We start from the raw sequence: 23,271 nt of genomic DNA on the forward strand, positions 1-23,271 counted from the left end.
ATTATTATTAAATTTGGAAACAGAAAGGATCTTTCTCCATTAATGGCTTGTCATAAATATGCTTGATTTTTTTTTAAGCAATATATATTTTAATATGTTATAGGTTAGGGGTGGGTGGAAAAAACAGTACTAGTCACTTCACATTTACAACTAAATTCTAGTCTAAAAGGTCTCCAGTACCCATGAACGAAAATGGCAGATTTCAAACTATGTACTTCCTACACTAGCCAAGCAATTACTGCTGAGTTTAATGAAAATGCTAGCAGATCTGTAGTCATTACCATTTGCTTTATATAAACACAAGTGAAGTCTACAGTATGTCCTTGTGTAAATATGTAGGTAAATGCAAGTGTGTGTGTGAAGGGGGTGTTAGTATTAATGCATGGAGAATACAAATCTCTTGCATGTCCCCAATTGTGCCCCATCAATTCAGTGTGTCACTTCTGCTTTCCTTCAAATAATGGACTGCAGCGACTGTGTAAGTGTGTGATGGAATGCCCTTGAAGAGATGCAGTATCTTTGGGCGTGAGCTTTACACCGTCACAAGCATTCTCTGACTTCTGTTTCATTCCTACCAACACACACACACACATTCACATTCAAACTTAGGCACACAGTTAAAGCGGCATTGTGGTTTTCTTTGTGAATACTCTTACTCTTAGTGGATTTTTTGGACCAGCTCACTCTGACAGCGGTGTGAAGTTAAAGGCTCCTTTTTCTGAGAAAATAGCAGGAATCTCTCTCAGAGGTATTGTGTGAGGTGAGAGAGAGTGAGAGAGGTGTCACCGTCCTTCCCCTGAGGCAATCAGTATGGAGGGTCCTGGCTCATCACCAGCTCGACTCCAAACAATCAGGACCTCACGGCAGGAGCTGCGCACACACAAACATACCCCTTTCCACTGAAACTGTGCTGGAGCCTGGCCAGGGGAGCTGAGGACCACTCTCACAAGCAGCCTATCTGTCAAGTGACGTAACTGAGTATGATACTCAATTGCAGGCTTGAACAAGTTGCAGATCTAGTGTTATCAACATAGTTAAAAATATTTCTTTAATACTGCAGCATAGAAGATTCGACCCTCTAGTTGATGAGGTGTAAAACTTGAAGTTATTCTTGGAGAAGCATTGTTTTGGTAATTATGTGAGTTGGGCTTTAGTGCAGATTTTTAGTGTAGATGAATATGATTGTTTTAAGCTTGATGTGGTGTTTTCAGGTGATTTTCTTATATGAGTGAATGACACTAATGACATCAAATCTCGCCCCTACTAAAAAGGCAAGATACATTTCAAATAAAAAGTGAAATATCCAAAATGTCTTTTGAGCCAGTAAATGGACCTGCTGTAATAGCCGGATCTTCCCTGTTATTAACAGACGTTATTTACATGTTATAACCACACAAAGACGAAAGACATGGAACTGATCATTCCTGGCTCAAAAAAAAAATTCCTGGAAAAGGCATGGGGACAGTTTATATTTAACACATTATAATTAATTATTTGATTGTACAAGACAGAATAGACAACAGAGCACAGACTAGCACAGCTATAAAGGAAATCGGTTGCCTAAGTCAATGGTCAGTTATATAGTTTCATAAAAATAAAAAAAAGGAAGAATGCCATGATTGACCAATCAGAATTGAGTATTCCAGAGGGCAGTGCACTATAGAAACAGGATAAAGATAAGTCTGATGTCTTTCTCTATTCTGTGTTTGGCTTTGTAAAAGAATTCACCACAACCTTGAAGCAGTCTCACTTCAAAGTTTGTCCTCCGCTCTCCTCTAGCTCACTCTCATTCTTTTACCCCACATCCTCCTTGTTTTTTTTTCTTCTGCTGGCACAATTATGGAGAAAAGGGCAGAAGGAGGAGGATGTGAAAAGAAAGAAGTGGAAAAAAAGGGAGGAGAAAAATAGGAGAGAAAGAGAGATAAAAGTTGGGACACCCTGGCCCCTCTCTGATAACTGGCTCCAGAGTCTGTGGGGGTTTGGGATTCCTGTCTGGTCTATTGAGTACACACACACACACATACACACACTCAGATCCACCCGTCCTGCATTCCTGAGACCGCATGAGGAAGCGGGCGTTACTGTCCTCCCAAACAGTCCATTTCTTTCCCCCACTTCTCTCCACATCCATCCTTCTATCCCTCTATTTTTCCACCACTTCCAGCCTCCATTCATTCTCTTCTGAGGAATTACAACTATGAGGTCAATTATGTCTCTTTCCTTCATTTGCTATTTTCCTCATCTTAACCGCTGCTCTCCCTCATCTTTCTTTCTAACTCTGGTCCCCAATGCTTCCTTTGTGTCTTTCTATCTGTGTCTTTCAAAATCTAGTAAGCTAATTTATTTTGCATTTTTTAAGGCATCACAGGCACACAGCCACAGCAAAGGCTGGTCATGAAGTTAATCATTAACAAGAAGATGGGAGAAGGTGAAAAATGTTAAAAATCCAAGATGGCAGACAAAGTTGAAAGTAGATATCACTATAAATATACACATTTTACATTCAGTACTGAGAAATAGTCTAATACAAAATGTACTGTTTGTCATATGTTCTGTCTTATTGTGCTGAATACAGTGCAATCCGACTTTAGCCATTAGTATGTTTATTAACATGTTAAATATGGTGTTGTGTTATGGCTCAGCACTATTATCAAATCTTAAAAGTCTGTGATTTGTACATAAATATGTCTCACAGTGACTTGAGTAACACTAATGCCACGTTCCAGGCAACATGTGTTTTTTCCAACCTTCTACCCGTGGAAGTGCACTGGAACAGCAGTCAAACCCGTGACTTCCCACCCGTGAACTCGTACTAAATCAATGTGCTCCCAGTTCCAAGCTCTGACGTCACATAGCCCGCGAAACATCAGTGGCAGCCCCTGTGGATAATATTGCCTACGGATGCAGTGTTTATTCAAGTGGTACACGTTGAAAAATAGATTTTAGGAAAATATAATTTTGCAATAAAATGTATAATCTAGCTTCAATTCCTTGCACTCAGGAAGTTTGGCGTGACTTGCCTGGAACGCTACAAAGTTGTGAGTCGTTGTTTGAAGCTGTGACTTACGGGCTCAAAAACCTGCCTGGAACGCAGCATAAATTCTGCTCCTCACAAACAGAAATTTTTGATAGTAATGTTCCTCTTTTTTGTTTAAAATATTTTTATTTGGTAATGAAATATATTATTATTAGCAGTAGTAGTAGCATATTCATATTGATATATAATTACTAAATATTTGGCCAAATTGTGCAGCCCTACAAACAATTAATTTACAAGTGTAGATATACTATGTAGATAGTAGACACTACAGCAGCTCAATAGACTGGAGCAGAGCTATTGTCATACATTTTCACTCATCCCTCCTTTCTAGCTCTGTTCTCTCAGCTCATGCCCCAGTCTCACTCGGTCATTAGCTCTGATGTGTTCTGAAGAGGCTTCACAGAGAGTGTGTATAACTGTGTGTAGCGTATTACCCACATGTCATTGGGGCCAGCTCTGTGGCCCCCAACACAAGTGGAAGAGGAAGTGACACGTAAGCTATCTTAAATAAGACCCCAATTTCTAACTCTCCATCCATTATTCACCTCCTTAATCTGCCTTGATTGTGCTGATTTGATCGCATGCAATTAATTTCAACAACCCATCTCTCATCTGGCGATAGGGAATAAGACTTTTCCGATTCTCTTTCACTTTCTTCCCCTCTCTTTTCTCTTTCCCACTCTTCCCCCTCCTGAACACATCCTTATTGTTCCATTTTAGATCAATGCGTCAGTCACGGTAACCTTGTACGGAGTTATATTAAGATTCCAACAGATCACATGTTGGAACATCTACATGAGATGTCGTTGCCATGGAGCTCCAATATCTATGTGCGGCAGGTGCACGCTTTTTGCGCGAGGTTGTATGACGTGTTTTGACAGCGGCAGGATTACCTGCAGAACCTTATGCAGAGTTGTAATAAGATTCTGAGAGCACAAGCAAACCCATCAGCTCTCTTTAAAAATTGGTGGCTCTCGCATTCACTTCCACTGTGTCGTGTTGAAATGTAGAACCCTCTACATGAGATCCTGTTGCCATGGAGCTCCATTGACCATGTGGAGTTGCAGACTGCATGTCGGTCACATGGAGCTGAAGTTGAATGGCATATTTTGACAGCTGCAGAATTACCTGAGGAACCGGGAATTTGTGCATGAATGTGAAAGAGCATACAATAAAATCATTTCTAATGGTCTTATTAAAACTTTGAGTGGCTTTTGAGGCAGAGTGCACTGCTGACGACAAGGTTTGATGTTTTTTTTTGTTAGTTTCTTTTGGAATTGTATCATGTGTCCAATAATCTGACATTAAGTACTCTGTCTGATCATCTTATCCGCCTGAAGACCTGGCGTCTCCCTCCTGCTCATTTCTCCTTAGGCTTTCCATTTGGCTTCATACCTGGAGTCTGTCTACACTCTTATGGCAGACCTTTACGTCTGTACTGACCACTTTACATTTTAATTCTCAGTCTCTCTCTGAGCTTATTCTTCTGGCTCCTGTGTTCTTAATCACCCAAGAAAGAAGATACCAAGGATATGGCCATACAGCCAAGTTTGATACAGCTCATGATGAGTCGGAACACATACACATGTAGGCCCAATTTACACATATTATTAAAGTCAAAAGTTGTCGTTTGCGGACCATTTTACTTGTGTAATATGACAAATTTCTGAGTTAGGATATTGAATGAGGAAAATGTGGGCAGGACCATAATCCGTTAGCACCTAACACGTTTTGCCTGAAACAGATGTTAATGGGTTATTTCACCCAAAAATGAAAATTAGGCTGCGTTTTACCCCCAAGGCATCCTAGGTGTATATTTCTTTCTTCTTTCAGCCAAATCCAGAGTTATATAAAAAATTGTCTTTGATCTTTCAAGCTCTATCATTGCAGTCAGTGGGTGTTGCATTGCTTCAGTCCAAAAGACGTGAAATAAAAAGTGCCTTTCCATAAAAAAAAGTATCTCAAACGGTTCCGGGGGGATGAACAAAGGCCTCCTGTAGCAAATCGATGCATTTTTGTGAGAAAAATATCTATATTTAAAATGTAATAATCACTTGAATCTAACTTGCGCTCACTGTTATAAATGGAAGCAGTTAGGGGTACTTACGTATGAGGTCAGCTTTGCACATGCTCCGCTCAGAAGTAACGCACATGGAAACGCAGTGGAGAGATCAAAACTAATTAGAAGTACAAAACAAGGATTTGAAAGAAGAATGTTGGAGGGATTTGATACAAGCCAAGAGGAGAATTGATTTCCTTTGCTAAAGTAAGGAAACTTTGCTTCCATTGATCCTGTAAACAAACGCTGTTTTTCATGTTACTCACTGATGCATGCGCAGTGCTGACCTCATACGTAATTCCCCCGAAGCTGCTTCCATTTTACAGTGAGAGCAAGCTAGATTAAAGTTATTATTACATTTTGAATATATATTTTTCTTACAAAAACTCTTGGATCCGCTACAGGGGGCCTTTATTCATCCTGTGAAACCCTCTGCAGCATTTTATTATGAACGTGCAAGCTTTATTTGACGACTTGTGGACTGTTTAACTGCAACACCCGCTGACTGCAATGATAGAGCTTGGAATAGCCAGGACAATTTTTTATAAAACTCCCAACTGGATTCGACTGAAAGAAGAAAGTCATATACACATACAGTACCATGCCTCGTGGGTGAGTAAAACACAGCCTAATTTTCATTTTTGGGTGAACTAACCCTTTAATGCCAGGTGTCAACGTGTTTAATCAACATCATTACTTTTATGATCACCTTTTTTTATTCATGTGCTCTTTGCCACATTTTTGTTGTTGTTGTTGTTGTTGTTGTTGTAAAGGACAGATTATAGGGAAACTACTGGGAAAATGGGATTGGGAAATGACTAAAGCCACAATCAAACTTGCAAATTGCCTGGACAGAAATACACCACCAGGCAGTGTCTCTGTTACTGTCAAATTTACAGTAATTTGACCGCATTCAAAGTGTCTGTCAGCAGACATTCCTCAAAGGTACAACACACTCCAGCATCTAACAGCTGTGTGGAAACTTTCTGTATGAAAAATGTTTGTAATGTGTATGTTCAGGCTCCAAAATGAACAGTCGCTAAGTGCCAAATGTGAATAAAATTGCCTTTGGCGTGTAAATAAATTGAAGTAATTCCATTTGGCTGGTAACTTTATAAGGATTTGACACATAATACGTGGCTTAAAATGAACTGTAAGAAAGATATTCTGACTTTTCACTGATGTAAGAGACTAAGCGACATTCAAAGAAGCCTTGTAATAACTTTTTTCCTCAGTAAAAATCTTTCATTCGAGTTTTATCCCGAACTCCACTGTGGTGACACATACTGTTTGTGCAATAGAGAGATGGAGACTCATCATATATGATGCTGTTAATGACCTGCTTGTGTGCAAGGGAGAAAAATAAAAGCTATAATATTCCAGAATACTAACAGCTAGTTCCGGTCCTTGAATACTAACAGAACAGCTAGTTCCGGTCCTTGAATCTGATTGGTTGAGCAGCATTCCAGGAGGGCTAATATAACAGTCCAAGAACACTGGGGCTTTATAGTGTTGGTATGGCTCCACTTGTCTGTGTTTGCATGTCTTTGTGTTCATTAGTGAATTTGTCAGTAACTGTATCTTCAGGTTACGTTGTTACACCAGAAGGAGACCATCTTTATGAGTGAATCAATGAATCAATCATCAAACCCATTTGTGCTAAAACACCGTCAACACTGAGTCATTCAGTCTTTACAAGTGAGTCATTGAGTCATTCACTCAACAAGCTTAAAAACACTGTCTACATAAGAATATGCCTTCTTCTCTACTATAAGCAAAATACACTATGTGCAATGAGTAGCATGTCCAATTTCACAGTATTCATAAAACATTAAACAAAAAGTAGCTGGGTGACCTAGAAATTTTGATGAGACTCTGAAGTGCACATCTGATGATCACATTACTATCTACGTGAATGGCCGTGAAGTGCCACAACAGATGGTGGTAGGTCACATGACAATGCAACATTAAGAATGTATTATCTCCAGATTACATCCATACCACACACATTTATCATTTTCAATGATTGTGAAGTAATTACTTATTCAAAATAAGTACAAACTCAGAGAGTATGCGATTTTGGACACAGCTGTCTTTGATTGATTAAAGTTCCCGTTCTTCGTGATCCCATGTTTTAAACTTTAGTTAGTGTGTAATGTTGTTGTTAGAGTATAAATAATATCTGTAAAATTCTAAAGCTCAAAGTTTAATGCCAAGCGAGATATTTTATTTAACAGAATTCGCCTACAACGAACGACCTGTTTGGACTACAGCCCTCTAGTCCCTGCAGTAATGAAGTCACTAGAACAGTTTTTTGACTAACCTCCGCCCACATGAATACACAAAAAAGGGGGCATGGTCTTGTTGCGCTCTGACGGAGAAGGAGGAAGAGCTACGTTTGTGTTTGTCGCCATGTCGTCGAAACGCTGTTATTTTCATCTCGGAGTCCAATCATCTTTGTTTGGGCTTCCCAGGGGCGCTGTACTTTGAGATTAATGGTTACAATTTATGTTTAACTTGGTTCCCGAAAATTATAATCCACATGTAAAACTATATGCAGCACATTTTGCTGAGGACATCTTGCTGAGGACAGCTTCCTCAATCTCAATCAGTTTAATACCGGATTCGCACAAAGATTATTCCTGAAAGATGGAGCAGTTCCCTCTTTGTCTGGAGAAGGCGTTGTTTATGGACCACAACCGGTAAGTGTATTTTATTATTTAAGTTGGTGCGTTTAACAGTTTCTGTAACTTATTACACAAAGGGCAACGCTGTTTAGCTTTGTTAACTAGATGTTAGGGCTGTGCAAAAAAATCGAATGTGATTTTCATGCGCATCTCGTCAGTAAAAACGCTCCTGTGATTATAAGTACATCTCCAGCACATGCTTCTGCCCGCTTGCTTCTCAAAACTAGCCCAATCGCGTTTCCAGGAGGGCAGGGTGCACTAAGCTGCTGTCGAATCACAACACAGGAACCGCTGGCCCAATCAGAACTCGTTACGTATTTCTGAAGGAGGGACTTTATAGAACAAGGAAGACATCAGCCTGTTTTTATGAGAGTGAAAACGGCGGTATACAGATAGGTGAATTGTGTGAAAAATACTGTTTTTTTACACGCGAAACATGAACACATGTTATATTGCACACTGTAAACACAATCAAAGCTTCAAAAAAGCATGAAAAACGGGACCTTTAATTAATCATTTACTGAACCCATTAATTCAAAAACAAGGATTCATTCAGGAACAAAATAAGTGTCTGTCTTAATGAGTGTCTTTCTTAATGAGTGAATCTTTTAGTCATTTACTGAACTAATTTGATCAAAAACACCACTACCATGTTGCTTGTAGATGCAATGGTTAATTCTGTGGAGACTTTGGTACTTTTCATTAAGTAGAAGTAACTCTCAATATTGTCCCAACAAATAAGTAACTAAATATTATCTTCTTATTTAACTGTAGTATTAAAAAATCAGTTTGGCTGTGATTCAGCCATAGGCACAAGGCCACAGAATGTGCTGATATTCAGGCCAACAGCACTCGTGTGATATGAAGTGAGTCATTGTATCGTTCACTCAACCAATTCATTCAGAAACACTGATGAGAAGAAATGAGAAGTGTGTCAAAATGTACAGTACTTATAAACAGAAAGTATAAAGATACTTTCCAGTTTCCAGATTCTTAAGAGCTCATCCAATGGACAGTTTAATATCCCATGAAGAGTGACACAACTGAGGCTGATAGGTCACATAACAATGGTCACATGCTGTAATGCATGTTTAATAAAGATGGAGATTAGAATTATTTAGGCAGATAAATTCTATTCAGTTCGCCATTAGGTTCATTTTGACCTTGTGGACGTATGTTTGGCTCTAGGAGTGGACGTCTAAAAAGGGCTGGCTCTGTTGCCTGCTCTTTAAACCCTGATTTCTGGCCTGTGCTCTGGATTTAGCGTCGGTCGCACCCTCCCCAGAGTAGTGCTTTTAGCACAAAGCCCTGCGTGTTTGCTTCCCCTCTCCACCCAGCATTCCATTTTCCCCAAGATCTCCTCTCTCACTCTCTCCGGCCCTCCCTTTCTCTCTCCGTCTGTCTTTCTCTGTGTCTTACGCCCTCTCTCTTTCTGCCGCTCGCACTGTCTGCCACTTTGTGCTCCCTCTCTCTCTCTCTCTCTCTCTCTCTGCTTAGATAAGCTGCATTAACTCCCCAGATTACCTTGAGCCCTGCAATCCTCCACTCCCCCTCTCCACCTCTACCCCTGCTCGCGCTCACCCTCTCGTCCTCTCCGTCGCCCACTCAACTCCCCCCTACATCATTACCCGCACTTCTCCTCTCGTCTTTCTCCCTCCTTTCGAGCCTTCAGGGTTTGTTTGATTTATTCTTCCTCTATCTGTCTATCTCTCTTGGAGGTTGTGGCCCGACTAGTCCCTAAAAAACAACAGCGAGAGAAAGAGAGAGAGAGAGCGAGAGAGAGAAATAACAACCTCTCTTTTACTTTCTATCATGCTTTCATTTTTTTCCCTCTCATCCCCCTCTCCCACACTGCTTTTAAATTGCCTCTGAATTCTTCAGCTTTTTTAGTGCCTCCCTCCCTCGATTCCTTGGAAATTACTTTTTACCCTTTCAAACTCCTACCACGCTGAGGAAGCAGGCCTGACCTTCCCCTCCCTTCCCATAAGCCCGCTGGACACATGAGTGGCATGTGTGCTTACATACATGTGCATTGGCTGTCCTGCGGGGCTGTTTATCGTGGCTAATGAGTGTGTCTGATGTAATGATGTAGTAGATAAGAGTTAAACATGACAGTTTAAACAGCTCTCTGTGTGTCTTGTCACTGAACAGAAACAAACTCCACGCTGTGTGTGTGTGTGTAAACCTGATCCCTGTGCGAGATGGAGAGCGTCCAGGGATACCTCGAAACCAGCTGAAACAAAAGACAGTGTTGAGTTTCAGCCAGGGAGGGTCGTAATCGCCACAGCAGCTGGACCAGAGGGTCACAGGGTCAAACCCTGTCAGCTGACCCTTTTCTCTCAGTCTTTCTGTGTTTTTTTCTTGTTTATTGTGCTTTAATAGACATTCGCCCAACCCCATCCCCTCCAATAACCATTAACACGCACAGATCACACACTCTCCACGCTCACAAAAAGCTCTTTCAGAGACGAAGCCCACATTCAATGCTGCACCACAAGGTCTTACATGAGCCACTACGCCAGTGCTTGTTCGTGTTCCTGAATGCATATTTTCTCATGCCGAGAGTTTACATTCAAGAACACGATAAACAGATACGTTCAAACCAGCGGACACCCACGCGCAGAAGCACACACCATCACGCACGGACACAAAGCCAACACCGTGGGTCCGCCTATTTGTGTCTACTCTTAAAAGGGTGTTTTATTTAGCATAAATGTTGAAGCCAAGAGTGCCTGGCTGCCATGGCAACCACATTAAACTGCGATTCCCTTTGGAAGAAAGAATCAAACTGATTCAGTCCTTCTCTTATGAGGGGAACGGGGGACAATACATGCCATTATTCCCACTGTAATCTCACGCTGTGTGACACAACACTTCAATCAGTGGCCATTAAAGCTTTCGGATTACACACGTGAACAAAGATTCCACAAGCGTTCCTCATTCACTTAAGCTGCTATCAGGAACAAAGGCATAACAATGGCTCCTGTATCCCAATGCACTGTCTCGAGTGGGATGTAATGATGGCAAGACATTAGGAAATGCTTCTTGCATGATGTGCATTGAATAAATAGTATTTAAAATATCACATTCATTGATAGTATGGTATGCTGTGTAGTGTAGTATATGGTGAATATCTAGTGCCATCAGTGAATACCCAAATGCTCTCTTAAGGCTCTTTGCAAAGATTTTTGGCCCAATTTGCAGTCTAAAAGAGTCAATACTAGCTGCTGAAAGTCAGTCTGCAAATTTTGGGCAGCCGGAGTTGACAGATTTCACAGAAAATCACGTAGTGTATCATGGGCTCAGATTTTTTACCGTCAGACTTTAAGCCAATCCAGTCAGAGGATATCAAATGTTTCATATTTTTATACTATTTTTGAAGACATCGTTTTTATTTGTCATAATTTTCTAAATCTAGTGTTTTCGAGTGAGATTGTTAATTGTGTTTGGAACAACTTGAAATGCTGGTAGTGTGTGTTTCTCAGTCATTCAGTTAATTGATGTCTAGTTTTTCTCTCTAACCATTTACAAAGTCGGAAAGTTTATGATTGTTATAGTCTTTGAAAATCTGTTCAGTTTTTAAAAGTTGTGTAGTGTATTCCAGCCTTATACATTGAGTGTCCGTAACCCTATACGTTTCTCTGTTTTCTGTTTAGAATCAGAGTAAGACATGGCTGATTAAGTGAGTCACTGTTTTGGGGTGGTTCTTTTTCATAAATTGGCCAAACGGGTTTGTAAAAATCAGTTCAGATTTCAGTGTGAATCATTTGGATTTCATGCACTGTATCACTTGAAGCAGTTTCTCATGCAGTAAAACTGGCAACTTCAGAATACTAAGAAGAAAAATAGTTGTGGATGAAGTGGAATATTTATCTACAATTATTTAAATAAACGTGCAAAAGCCCCATATCTTTTACCTGCTACACTTGTATGAAGTTCAGCACTTGCATGTAGAATTGTCCTTGACTGATGTATATAAAGGCATTTTCTGTCTAAACTATTCAAACAATAGGGAAGCAAGTAAAATACTTAAGACTGGCTGCTGAACTTTCAGCTTGAGTATCAAAGAAATAAATTATATTTTAAAATATTAAAACAGAAAAAGGCTATTTTCAATTGTAGGATATTGCTGGTTTTATTGAATTTTTTTATGAAATAAATGCAGCCTTGGTGAGCATGAGCATGAGATAAATATTTCTTTTAAACATTTATTTCAAATGGAATTTTAGGGGGTTTCACTGATCCTCTGTGCCACCCTGGAGTTCCCCTGGCCTTTCGAAACCCACTGCTTTGGAGATGAGATGCCTTGTATTATTATTTATTTATTTTATAAATAACTTTTTACTTGTTTGTGGACTTTACATATTTTACCCACGCTAAGCTGGTACTTATTAATGTTTATTTCTTTTATGCATGTTTATGAAGCTTTGGCTAATGGTACCAGATGAATCAGAACTGGCACTGCTCATGCTCTATGTGCTCCTGCTGAAACAGCAAGACTCACCTATAGGTTTCTATACTGTATGTGTTTGTAAGCCTTCTGTGGCCGAATCGCCTGTTGAGGCCTTTATACGAGATGGTATCATCTTGAAAACTCATAAACAAACCTCTGTGTTTTTTGGTAGGCTGTTTCGGTTTCCGCATGCATTAGTGTAGAGTGTGTGCTTGTACGTTTAGATATGTATCACAGCAGGCTCATAACGGCTCTGGGAATGATCCCTATCTCGTGTTGAGTGGGACGTAATGAACGGTAAATATTATAGAGTGCAACGGAGTGGAATATGTGCTTTTTTAAAAAACGGCATGCATCAGTATTATGTTGGCTGTAATGTGTTTGTGTTGGGCGAGAGGTCAGGGCAGGTGTGTGGGGGGAGAAATCGGGGTCAAAGGGGCGATTTGCTCCTCTCTTCATTGTGGGCGTCAGGTATTGGGGCATTTGGGAGCAGCAGATCCATTTTATTGATTGACTCCTGTGACCTCAGCCCACAGATGAAGGGTGAACTTATCTAATGAATTCCCACTTCCAGTCTCCCCACTCCCCAAACTTAATTAACTCTGCCTGTGTGTTTCTGTGCACATAAGTGTGTGTGTGTGTGTGTGTGTGTGTGTGTGTGTATGTGTGACATGTCCATTCTGCTCATTTTTGTCTCCTGTTTGTCCTTTTTTTCACTTTTCTGCTCACTCGTCAACAATATTTCTTTCCCATCTACATCTAGACTATTATTATTGCAATTTAAACCATGCATATCTTGCAATTCCTAATAGAGTTACCAGCCAAACTTAATTTTATAACCTGCTAAAAAAGACGATGCGTATACCATTCAGTTATTTTTTAAACCCGACTGCAAGTTAAGATGGGCATTGTTTGAGAAAACTGAGAAAACTATCCATACTTTTGCAGTTTCAATTGACTATTCAAACTCACATTTCCCACCTGTGCACCAAGGCTCAGTGTGTAGAGACAATGCATGTTAACTACTAAGCCACAGTTCCAACAATATGCATCTGATTTATTGTATGTATATATATATATATATATATATATATATTTTTTTTTTTTACATTTACACACTCAAACTCTTGCGCACACACACACACACACACATTATTTTCGGCTAAACTTCTGTTTCTTAAGCTCTGGGCTCTGTCGGTTGTATGATGGGTGCAACCATTAACACACTTCTCTTACAGACTTACACACACCTCTCTGAAATGCATTTAATCCGCTGGTTTTAGTGGAATGTTCCCCTGTGGCAATTGTGCTACACACGCTCACAAACACACATTCAACATTTCTTAAAGAAAGAGTTGCAGCTACACAGATTCCATGAATGAAAAACATTTACATAAATTATACATTACACAAATTCTAATTTAGAAATGATGAATTCATTTCGAAATTGTTTTTAGTGGTGCACATCTCCCTCTCTCTCTCTTTCTCTCTCTATCTCGTTCTCTCTCACCTCCCCATTTCTACTTCTTCTTTCATTTCTACATCTTCCACATCCTCGCTCTTATTCTGTTTCATAAGTAAACCAAACAGTGAGAATAAGACACGTTCTTTCCACATGGACTTGCAGCATAGTGGTATTCTGAAATGACTGCCACATCTACCAGGTCTAATCTGATTGGCTGGCTGCTATGTAACTTCTTTAAGTAGACTGCACCAGTCCTGTCATGTTTGCAAGTAAAAAAGTTTGCCAGGTAAATATTCAGGTTTTTTTTAATAGTGACAAATTAAATGTATTCCATAAAGTCAGTCTCGGACCAACACTGTTTATTTCCAGACTCTTTTGCCTTCCAATCTGTTTTCTTTTTTTCTGTCAACTTGGAATGGTAACAATGAAATGTTAGATAAACTTGCCCCTAAATAGCATTTAAAACAAAGCTAATTGTGATTGGTTGCATTACATGTTTGTCAGACCTCTAAAGCGGATCAGGCCATATGACTTTATGGCTCAAAGGCATGATGCTCATCGTAAAATATTTACACATATACTGTAGTAGCTTAAATATGTTGAAATTAATTTTTTTAATTAAAAAAAAAATAATAATAATAATTTATAGTTGAAAATGTCAGGGTGATTTAACTGATATTATAATGGGGTAAACTCATTAAAGAAACCCTTAAGTAATTTGCTATTTATTATTATTTCTTAAAATGTATAAAGAAATAACTTCACTGCTTATAAAAAAAAAAAAAAGAAATAAAGCAGAGGTCTCCTGGTGACCTGCAAGACATAATAAGACCTTTTTTTTACCTTTTTATAACACATATATTCAAGGTGAGAAAATTTTTACTTCTGTTTACTTGATGGTTACACATGACAGTCTTTTCAGTTAAATCAAAACCATTGTTGAACTTAGTATCGCAGAACTTATAAAATTAGTATAGAAGAATGTTTTATTTCAAATATATATTTTTTTCATTTTTCCCTTTTAGTCTATCTTTTATTTATCTTGAACACTCTTTTATACAATGTTGAACACATTTTATTTATCATTGACCTTCATGCTAACAAAAGACCGCTAAGGTAAATATTGGAAAATACAGTATCTGCTTTAACAGCACTTATTTTCCAACAATAAAATATTGAAACCAGCTTTGCTTGTTAATGCAAATGTAACAGTAACCAGAGTAGGTTTGAATGATGGAGACTCGGTTCTTCACATGCGTGACCTTCTTGTGAACTCCAGGCTGTGGACACCAGAAGAGAAGATAAGATCTTTATGGGGTCAGTGCTTCATGAACGTCTTTTTCTCTCTCTCTCTTACACACACACACACACACAGTCTCTCTCTGGAAATGAGCCGAATCCTCTTCTAAATCTCAAAGTTGATGAAGTTGCCGTGCTTGTCATTGGGAGGCCCTCAGATGAAGTTACAGAATGTGTGTGTGTGTTGAGAGAGGGGTTTGTAACACTTATTATGTTTCATCCCCTCACACTGTCTCCAGTTCTCTCTCTGTTCATCCAGACCCCAGAGAATACTAAACACAACACACGCTTCAGAGCTTAGCTGTGTATGTGTGTGTGCATCAGAGAGTGTAAATGTGTATTTTCTGCAAGCATGGCATCTTAATGTAAGGTGTAATTAAGTGGTGTGAAGTATGGCAGGTTGTGGGCGGGTCTTGCGGTGCCATGACTGAAGCAGTTTGCCGGTTGGGCTGTCGTTCACGCTGCTTTGAGGCTTCCAGTGATCTGAGCTTCACTGACAGCTGTTTTGAAAAGCTCTTCTCCTTTAGGCTGTCAGTTTAGTCTAAACAAGACTCTCTGGTTCTCTCCTGGTAAAGATTTTTGTTTTATCTTGCCACTTTTTTTCTGTTGTTCTTACAGTTTGGACTTCTTACATCCAAGCAGTCATCATTGTGTGTGTGTGTGTGTGTGTGTGTGTGTGTGTGTGTGTGTGTGTGTGTGTGTGTGTGTGTGTGTGTGTGTGTGTGTGTGTGTGTTTGGGTGGGTGGGTGTGTGTGTGTCTGTGTGTTGACAGCCTCCTCTATGTTGTCTGATTTATCAGAAGTAACGAATAAGAAGGTAATGATTCACTTTGCATTTTCCCCCCAACTTTAAAAAGTTTGAACAGCAAGGATCAAATGTTTTCTTTTGTTTAATGGTTTATTTATCAGTTGTGTTTTTTATAGAGTTTAGTTCCATTTTGCAAACTCAATGCGATTTAATAACTATTTCAATTTGATTCAGATTCATTTGAGGATGTTTCAAGTTTAAAGTTGCTATGTATTAGTAGAGGGACAGGTAGTTTCTTCTATGTAGTGAGAAAAATCTGAGTGAATCAGATTATCAGGATGAAAATAAAAAAAAATTGGGCTGAACTTAGTTCTATGCATCGGTTCTTGAATGTGAGACTGCAGCCAATTGTAAGAAAGATGCTTTTATGTGAAAAAGAGGTTTTATGTGGACAGAATGATTGGAGACGTCTGGCATACAACAACAGAAAGGAAACTATTGTTATTTTTACACAGCCCTCATGCTTAACGTTTTAGCCATAAAAGAAGAACTGATACAATTTTAGACATAAAACACACATGCAGAGGCTCTGGTCTGGGCCTGAACCTGTTCTCACGAGTAAGTGGACGAATGCCCTTCTTCCAATGTGGGTTTGTGTATTTGTGTCTTTGAGAATTCATTAACATTCCTCTCTTTCCGCTCAGGTGCAGAAGTGACAGAACCCAACATTTCCGACAGCCGCGGCGAGCGCATGGATCTCCTGGTAAAGCAGGAGGAGGCCGCAGCGGGGGACGGTGGGTTTCTGTCCGGGGAGCGGGATGAGGCCGTGGCCCAGGAGAGAGCGGGTTCGGTGGCCAACCTGCGAGCCGCCCTCATGAGCAAGAACAGCTTGTTGTCTCTGGGGGCAGAGATGCTCGGAGAGGAGAACCCACTTCTGTTCGACTACCTGCCCAAGGGAGGACACTCTCTCTCCCGTAAGTCACACTTTGGTGATATATGCAACGATATATGCTGTGTGTCACATTGGGTGCAACTGATTCTCCTATAGCTTTTGACAGGTCTCTATGGCCATAGGGTTCTGTGTTAGGTCCTTATAAGCTGGGCTGTGTGTGCTGTTGATGTTTTGTAGGTCTCCTCCATATACAATGATGTTTTGAGAGGATCTATAGGAGCTTGTATGTAGTTCTGCTTGAATAGTAAAGGCTGTGCTGTCATTTAGTTCTTCAGAACCACTTTAACATGCTATGTGTCCACAAACCTTGGAGTTTCCTATACAGGGACTCATTTGTGCTCTTTTGCAACCACTGAATGAGTAAAACCTCTCCTGTAGGTTTCTGTTTGTCTTTGTAAACCTCTGTGCCCCTGTAGATTGCCGATAGAAATCTTTATGAGTAACATATCCTCCTGCTGACTTGTGTCATCTATAGGCACTGATGGAATCCTGTTAGTTTACTGTGTCTTAGAGACTATGTTGGTGTGGATGACTGTGTTTGAGTAATGAGTGCCTTTTCTGCATTAGAATTGTAGGTTAAAATGTATTTTGTATTAAGAGAAAGGGGAATGTTTTGGAAAACTTTAGATATGAGTAAAAGGAAACTTTGGGGGCATTATAGATGTTTTTTCATCTTGCAAAAAAAGAACATAGGTTAAGAAATTACAATGCAAAATGATTTTATATTTTATATTATACATGAAATTCGAGATGTGTGTGTGTTTATATATATATATATATTATGATGGGACAATGCAAACAAAATGATGTGAAGTCTGCAGCCATGTACAGTTAGTTTGTATTGCAGTTTGCTCATAACCACTCTAGATAAATGTAAAATAGTGTGTTTAATGGCTTCAGACAGTGTTGAATTTTACATCTGAATGTACTTTGCTAAGAAAAAATTTGAATTTCTGTAGTTTGTCATATTTATATCTGTCCATACATATTTATGCCCTCAACAAGTTATTTTGTTGAAGTGTGTGCGAGTAGTAACATTTTTGTGGTAGAATATGTCCTCTGAAAATGCCAGAGCTTTTATGAATGGCACTGAATTTCATAAAAGCTTTGGGTGGCCAAACCCAATTTTTGCCCACACTCAATCACTTTGTCAAAGTATTGAATGTGTGTGGGTCTTTGAGGGTGTTGTTATTTTTGGCTTATTCCTTAGTGAGTTTATGTCTCCTTCTCTCCCTTTCTTTGCCTCTCTCTCTCTCCCTCTGTCCTGGGTTGGTAATTGTCTCTTTTGTCTGTTTAAGTTCAGTCTTCTGAATAGGAGAGGGAGGACAACTCTGAACCACTCCTGCTCTTAAAACCCTTAGGGCAGGCTCAAGAGTGTGTGTTTGCTGAACTACATTAAGTCTTAATGGCCACTCTTGAGGATGAAACACAGTGGCTGTCACTCGCACCACAGGAGCTTTTGTCTCCCAAACTCCAGCTAAAAGAAGACGTAGAAGAGCATTAATCTGATCATCTTGCTAATGTATGGATTCTGCCTTCCACCAGCACTGCCAGAATGTTCCTGTGATTTTTACTTCCGGCTTAAAGTCAGCATGAAACACCATGAAAGTGGACTTTAGTTGGGGAGGGTTTGTCAATAAAGATGTCTTGGTGACATATTAGCTGAAAATTAAAGTTGTTTCAGAGAAAACATTATAAAGATGATGATTTCAAATCAAATCTCAAAATTCAGCAGTAACCATGGAAAGACCTCAAACACGTTCTACATGAAGAGACGCATATTGAAGACGAAACACACACATACGCATACCACAAGGCTCTTGTTAATATGTAACTGATCAACCGGTGATAGTTTGGGGATCTGCTCCCCTCTAAAACAAACAGTGCTTGTTGAACCGCACCATGCCGCTCTGACGGATCACTAGTCGCCCTCCTCTCCAAAACTTCAAAGTAGATTTGTTGAAGTCTCTGGGAAAGGAATTGATTTGATCTATCCGAGCGTGTCATGACGGGTCCCCTTGCGTCCTGCAGGCTGCTGTGATTAACCCAGATAGTGTGTTATTGGCTGATCCTGGGTCAGGTTTGGTGGTGTGATTTGCTTTAGGTGTGTGTCTGTCTTCTCTACTGATCTATACACACTGACAGCAGGGTGACAACCTGTCCTCTTCAATGCCACTGCTGGAGTCTCAAGGGAGTGTGTGTGTGTGTGGGGGGGAAGGGGGGGGGGGGTATGTGTATGGATATACAAATTTGCACTTACTAGGAATCATTGAGTTGTTCCAAAGAAAAAAAAACACCTACACACTCAATGCACATTCCAAACCACATACACTACAGTGTGGATATGAAATGATACGCAGTTGATACTATAGCAATGCAATAAACAATACAGGATGTGTACAGAACTGCACATGAGATGGTATGCATAAAATATATACAGAACAAAATGTACATAATATGAATACTGTAATCTGTAGCACTCAATTGGACCTTACTCTCATATTTATAGATATGTAACTTTACATGTTACAAGTTAAAAGTTTTGGACATACTTGTCTGAATTTGTTGTCAAATGCTAAAAAAAATAAGGTTTGTAGGCAAATATAAATGTTTATAAATACAATAATGTATAAATATATGAATTGTATTAATTATCAATAAAATATTACATAATTCATAACTTGCACTATTTTATTAATAACTGTACTGTTATTCTGAAATGTTGAAAAGTTTTCCAAACTTTTGATTTGGAAGTACATATATTTACAATCTTGATTTATCTGAAGTTGATGTACAGATTTTATCAAGATGTTTAGAAATAGTGATTGGCAATTCAGCATGAATGAATGCGATTCCATCATTAGCAATGTGCAGTGGAAGTACAGTTTAAAAAAAGTGGTATTTAGCAAAGAAAATAGCTTTAAAAATGCAAATAGTGATAGCAAACATTGTATTATTACATACAATCAAATAAATTGCTTTCAATAAAGGGCTTTCAATATGAAACTAAGCCCAAGCTTAGATTAGCGCTGTTGATTGTAAAACATTTCTGAAGTACTGACATGAACCTGAGCAAATTCAGTTTAAATTACAGTAGGTGGAACATGCTGGAGTGCAATTTGGATATTAGTTGGAACCAAGTAAATTCAGCTGCCATCTAAAGTGGAATTCAAATGAATGTGTTCATAATTGTGCATCTGTTGGCAATCTGTCATCAGAAATGAGCTGAAATTTTGGTTATTTTGGGGCTGAAATTTCATTAAATTGGACCTGAGCATGTGCCTTCGTGGTTGGGTGCAAATGCTTCACTAATGAAGGTAAAACTGTCCTGCAGTTCGAGCTATTTGTCTGCTTCCCTTTTTTTTTTTTTTTTTTGCAGAATTCACAGGTCTTAAGAGTGGGTTGTAGCTAGACAATTTTGCGTATTCTCTGCCCATGATACAACATAGACTGTATCCAAATATGCATACAAACAGTACATTAAAAGAGTATTTTTAGAATTGAAAGTGTATGTGTCAGAATTCACAGTATTCATAAAATAGTAAGCAAAAAGTACTCAGATGACCTACTATTTCAGCAACATTATGAATTGCGTATCTGATGAACACTTAACTATCACATGAGGCCATGAGAGAGGATTGAGAATGGCAGTGAAGCAACACAACCAATACATATACTGGAGGTTACATGACAATGACAACATAGTCAAGTCTCTTTTATAGTGAATGTACTGTAGATTGTCTGGATTAAAGTCATACTACGCACATTCGTACTATATAGAACACACATTTTTTTTTAATGATTGCAAAGTTATTACTTATTCAAAAGAAGTACCTACTTAGAGAGAATGCAATTTTAAAAGCAACCATAGTTCACATAACAAATTGGTCTAAGACTAACGTATCTTCCAAACCACACAAAAATATTGTTAGCAGTCAGGTAATGTTCATGGGAACATAACATATAAACGTTTGTACCGTTTCCTCTAGAAAATACACCCTATGACGTGGCAGCTGGTGGTTAACCTCAGTTGGCCAGATACCATGTGGTGGTTTCTCTTGAGTCTGGTGTATCATGAGCTGTAATAGCATAACATGATTCCCTGTATCCTCCCAGCTACTCATTGTTTCTACATTCAGATGAGCATTATCTCCCTGGAGATTCCATTAGATTGGGAAACCAACCGTAGGACATGTTACTTTATTTAGATAATTAATAGGAGAGATGTGAAAGTTAGTTCATCTATGAGCCAAAGTCTGAGACAACGCTTTACAAGCTTGATTTCAAACCCTGACCTGAGATCAGTCTTTAAATTTCAATTGTAATGGACCACGGTTGGTGGTCATTAGGTCAAATGCCTGTCCCAAATCCTATCAAACCACAAACACAGTGTTTTCACTTTTACCCCCTAAAGAATTTCCAGGAAAGATATGCAACCAACATCAAAATACCTAACTTTATTTGCACTTTATTTGGAAATTTTACAAATGAGAGAACCAGTTTGATGTGAACCATACATTCAGTTTCAGTTACTGTTAATTGATGCAGAGGAGTTTGCAGCACGGCTTCATTTACACATTGCAGACAAAAGGAAGGAGAAATGAGAGGGTGATGTGTGCTAGATGGGAGTGTACAGTGTAGGAGAGGAGAATTTCAGGAATCTGTTCGTGGTTGTACATTACTCTAGCATGTGCATCTGTCCACTCAGCGCTTAACCAGCAACTCCAGCATACTCCCAAGAACAGGAGTCCACAAACATTTTTGTCCAAAAAAAAGATGAGATGAACAATCAGAAACACAGTGGCTTGAAAGTAGCTCAGTCTCACATATACGGTCTATTCATATATGTCCCTGTATATACAAGAGGTCTAGCACACGATGAAAAAAAATGACATGTTTGTTATTTAATTGCAAACAAGTTATTGTGTAAGACAAGTGAATCATTGAATAAAAATAACAAAAAGTGAGTTTAGAAGTCTATAGAGGTGTGGTCACATTTACTGTTGTTTAGGAATTTTCTCAAGTGAAATCCAGTCATTCTTTCAGGAATTCCACGTGAGTGTGAAAGATTTCCAAAAAGAAAATTCTAATTAGGTTCAGCTGGTCATGTCATATTGTGGTGTTGACCCTCAGAAAGTTGTTAGGTTTCAAAGTGACTACTGTCTGAATTATGAATCATACATCCCTAAACCAATGACAGTGTTTTTGTGAAATGTCACTAATTGTACCTTAATGCAGACTAACCGCATCCATTGCGTCATGTCTTGTGGCATGAGCACCTTTTCTTAGAAGTAGTTTGAAAAGTTTTAAAAATGCATCTTAAGGTGCAACTTGCTGGGAAAATTCCTTACTGCAGAATTACATAAAGGGCATAGGGCGTGATTAATTAGATTTTTTTTGTAATTGCACTTAATTAACATTAAACTGACAGTCCAGTTTATTATACATAAAAGACAAATCATTCATCTAAGAAGTCAAATAAGAATGTTGCATTTGTCCCTCTATATTCTATAATTGGTGTAAATATTTCAACTTTCTCTGAACCTTTGCCTACGCTACTCTTGGTTTCTTTCATAAAGCATGGTTACAATCTATTTTGTGTATATCCTGTTTGAACTTTTGCAGAGATTCTGGCAAGTAGCCTGACATGGTTTTTTAAAATAAAGAAAACGTCCGACATTGTTTTAAATCTCTCACTCACACATACAGTACACACACACACACACACACAAATACATACGGCTATCCCTTTTGTGTACATGTGGGTGGATGGAGAGGACCAAAAAAAAAAAAAACAGAGCGAGAGAGGCCAAGCCCTAACCCCACTTCGGTCTCTTCATCTCTTCCCTCCTCTCCCTCTCTGGTTTTAAATTAAGGCTGTGTGTGCCCCTTGCCCCCTTCCCCTCCTCCTCCTCCTCCTCTCTCTCTTCTGCTGTGTGGAAGATGGCCACTGGTCTGAGAGTAGGTGGGTGAGACTCATTTCCTGTGCTCCTCAGGGCCTCGTTGCTCCAATGGCAGCAGCAGCTCCCACCATCCAGGAGCCCTGTTTGGTAGCAAACACGGGGCGTCTTCATATTCTCCTACATCTACTCTTCCTCCTCTTCCTCTTCTACTGCCGCCTCCACCATCCATGCCACGGCCCCCTGGGGCCCTCAGTATGCCACAGTCTGGGGGCTCTCCAGACAAGCTCCGTGCAGAAGGGGCCCTGGAGGCCTCACCCACTGAGGTAAGTCCAACAAACACCCAATAGGCCTCTTATCCTTCAGCTTTGTGTCTCTTGATATATAGCTCCTTTTTAAAAATCTGTCGGATTGCTGTAGATTTGTTGCTTTTTTTCTTCTTTTTTTCCATTGCCTGCTCTGTTCCTGCATGTTCGTTCTTTCTGTTAATTCATGCATTTTCTGCCTTTCTGTGATTAAAAATAAAGGCCAGTGTGAAGGGATTTCCTCATATTCCAAAGATTTTTACACCTGACCAGAACCAATCAAATCCATCAGCTATTCCACATTTTGGGTAACACATCACACTTAATATATGTGGTGGTGGTTATGTTTAACAAATTTGACCAT

General features: G+C 39.3%; 1 protein-coding gene across 3 annotated transcripts in view; it reads left to right on the forward strand.

Annotated features, from left to right (window-relative positions):
* The window catches only part of LOC132129772 (zinc finger and BTB domain-containing protein 46-like), a 69,961-nt gene that overhangs the window by 35,819 nt on the left and 10,871 nt on the right, over window positions 1-23,271 (forward strand). For 2 of the 3 annotated variants that reach the window (XM_059541524.1, XM_059541525.1), the window contains exons 3-4: window positions 16,455-16,724; window positions 22,699-22,928. In XM_059541524.1, the coding sequence (XP_059397507.1) occupies window positions 16,455-16,724; window positions 22,699-22,928 (500 nt within the window). The remainder of the gene's footprint in view (window positions 1-16,454; window positions 16,725-22,698; window positions 22,929-23,271) is intronic. The other variant, XM_059541526.1, reaches the window with a different exon arrangement.

This window comes from Carassius carassius, chromosome 46, assembly GCF_963082965.1.
Source record: "Carassius carassius chromosome 46, fCarCar2.1, whole genome shotgun sequence".
In the NCBI taxonomy this organism is placed as follows: domain Eukaryota; kingdom Metazoa; phylum Chordata; class Actinopteri; order Cypriniformes; family Cyprinidae; genus Carassius; species Carassius carassius.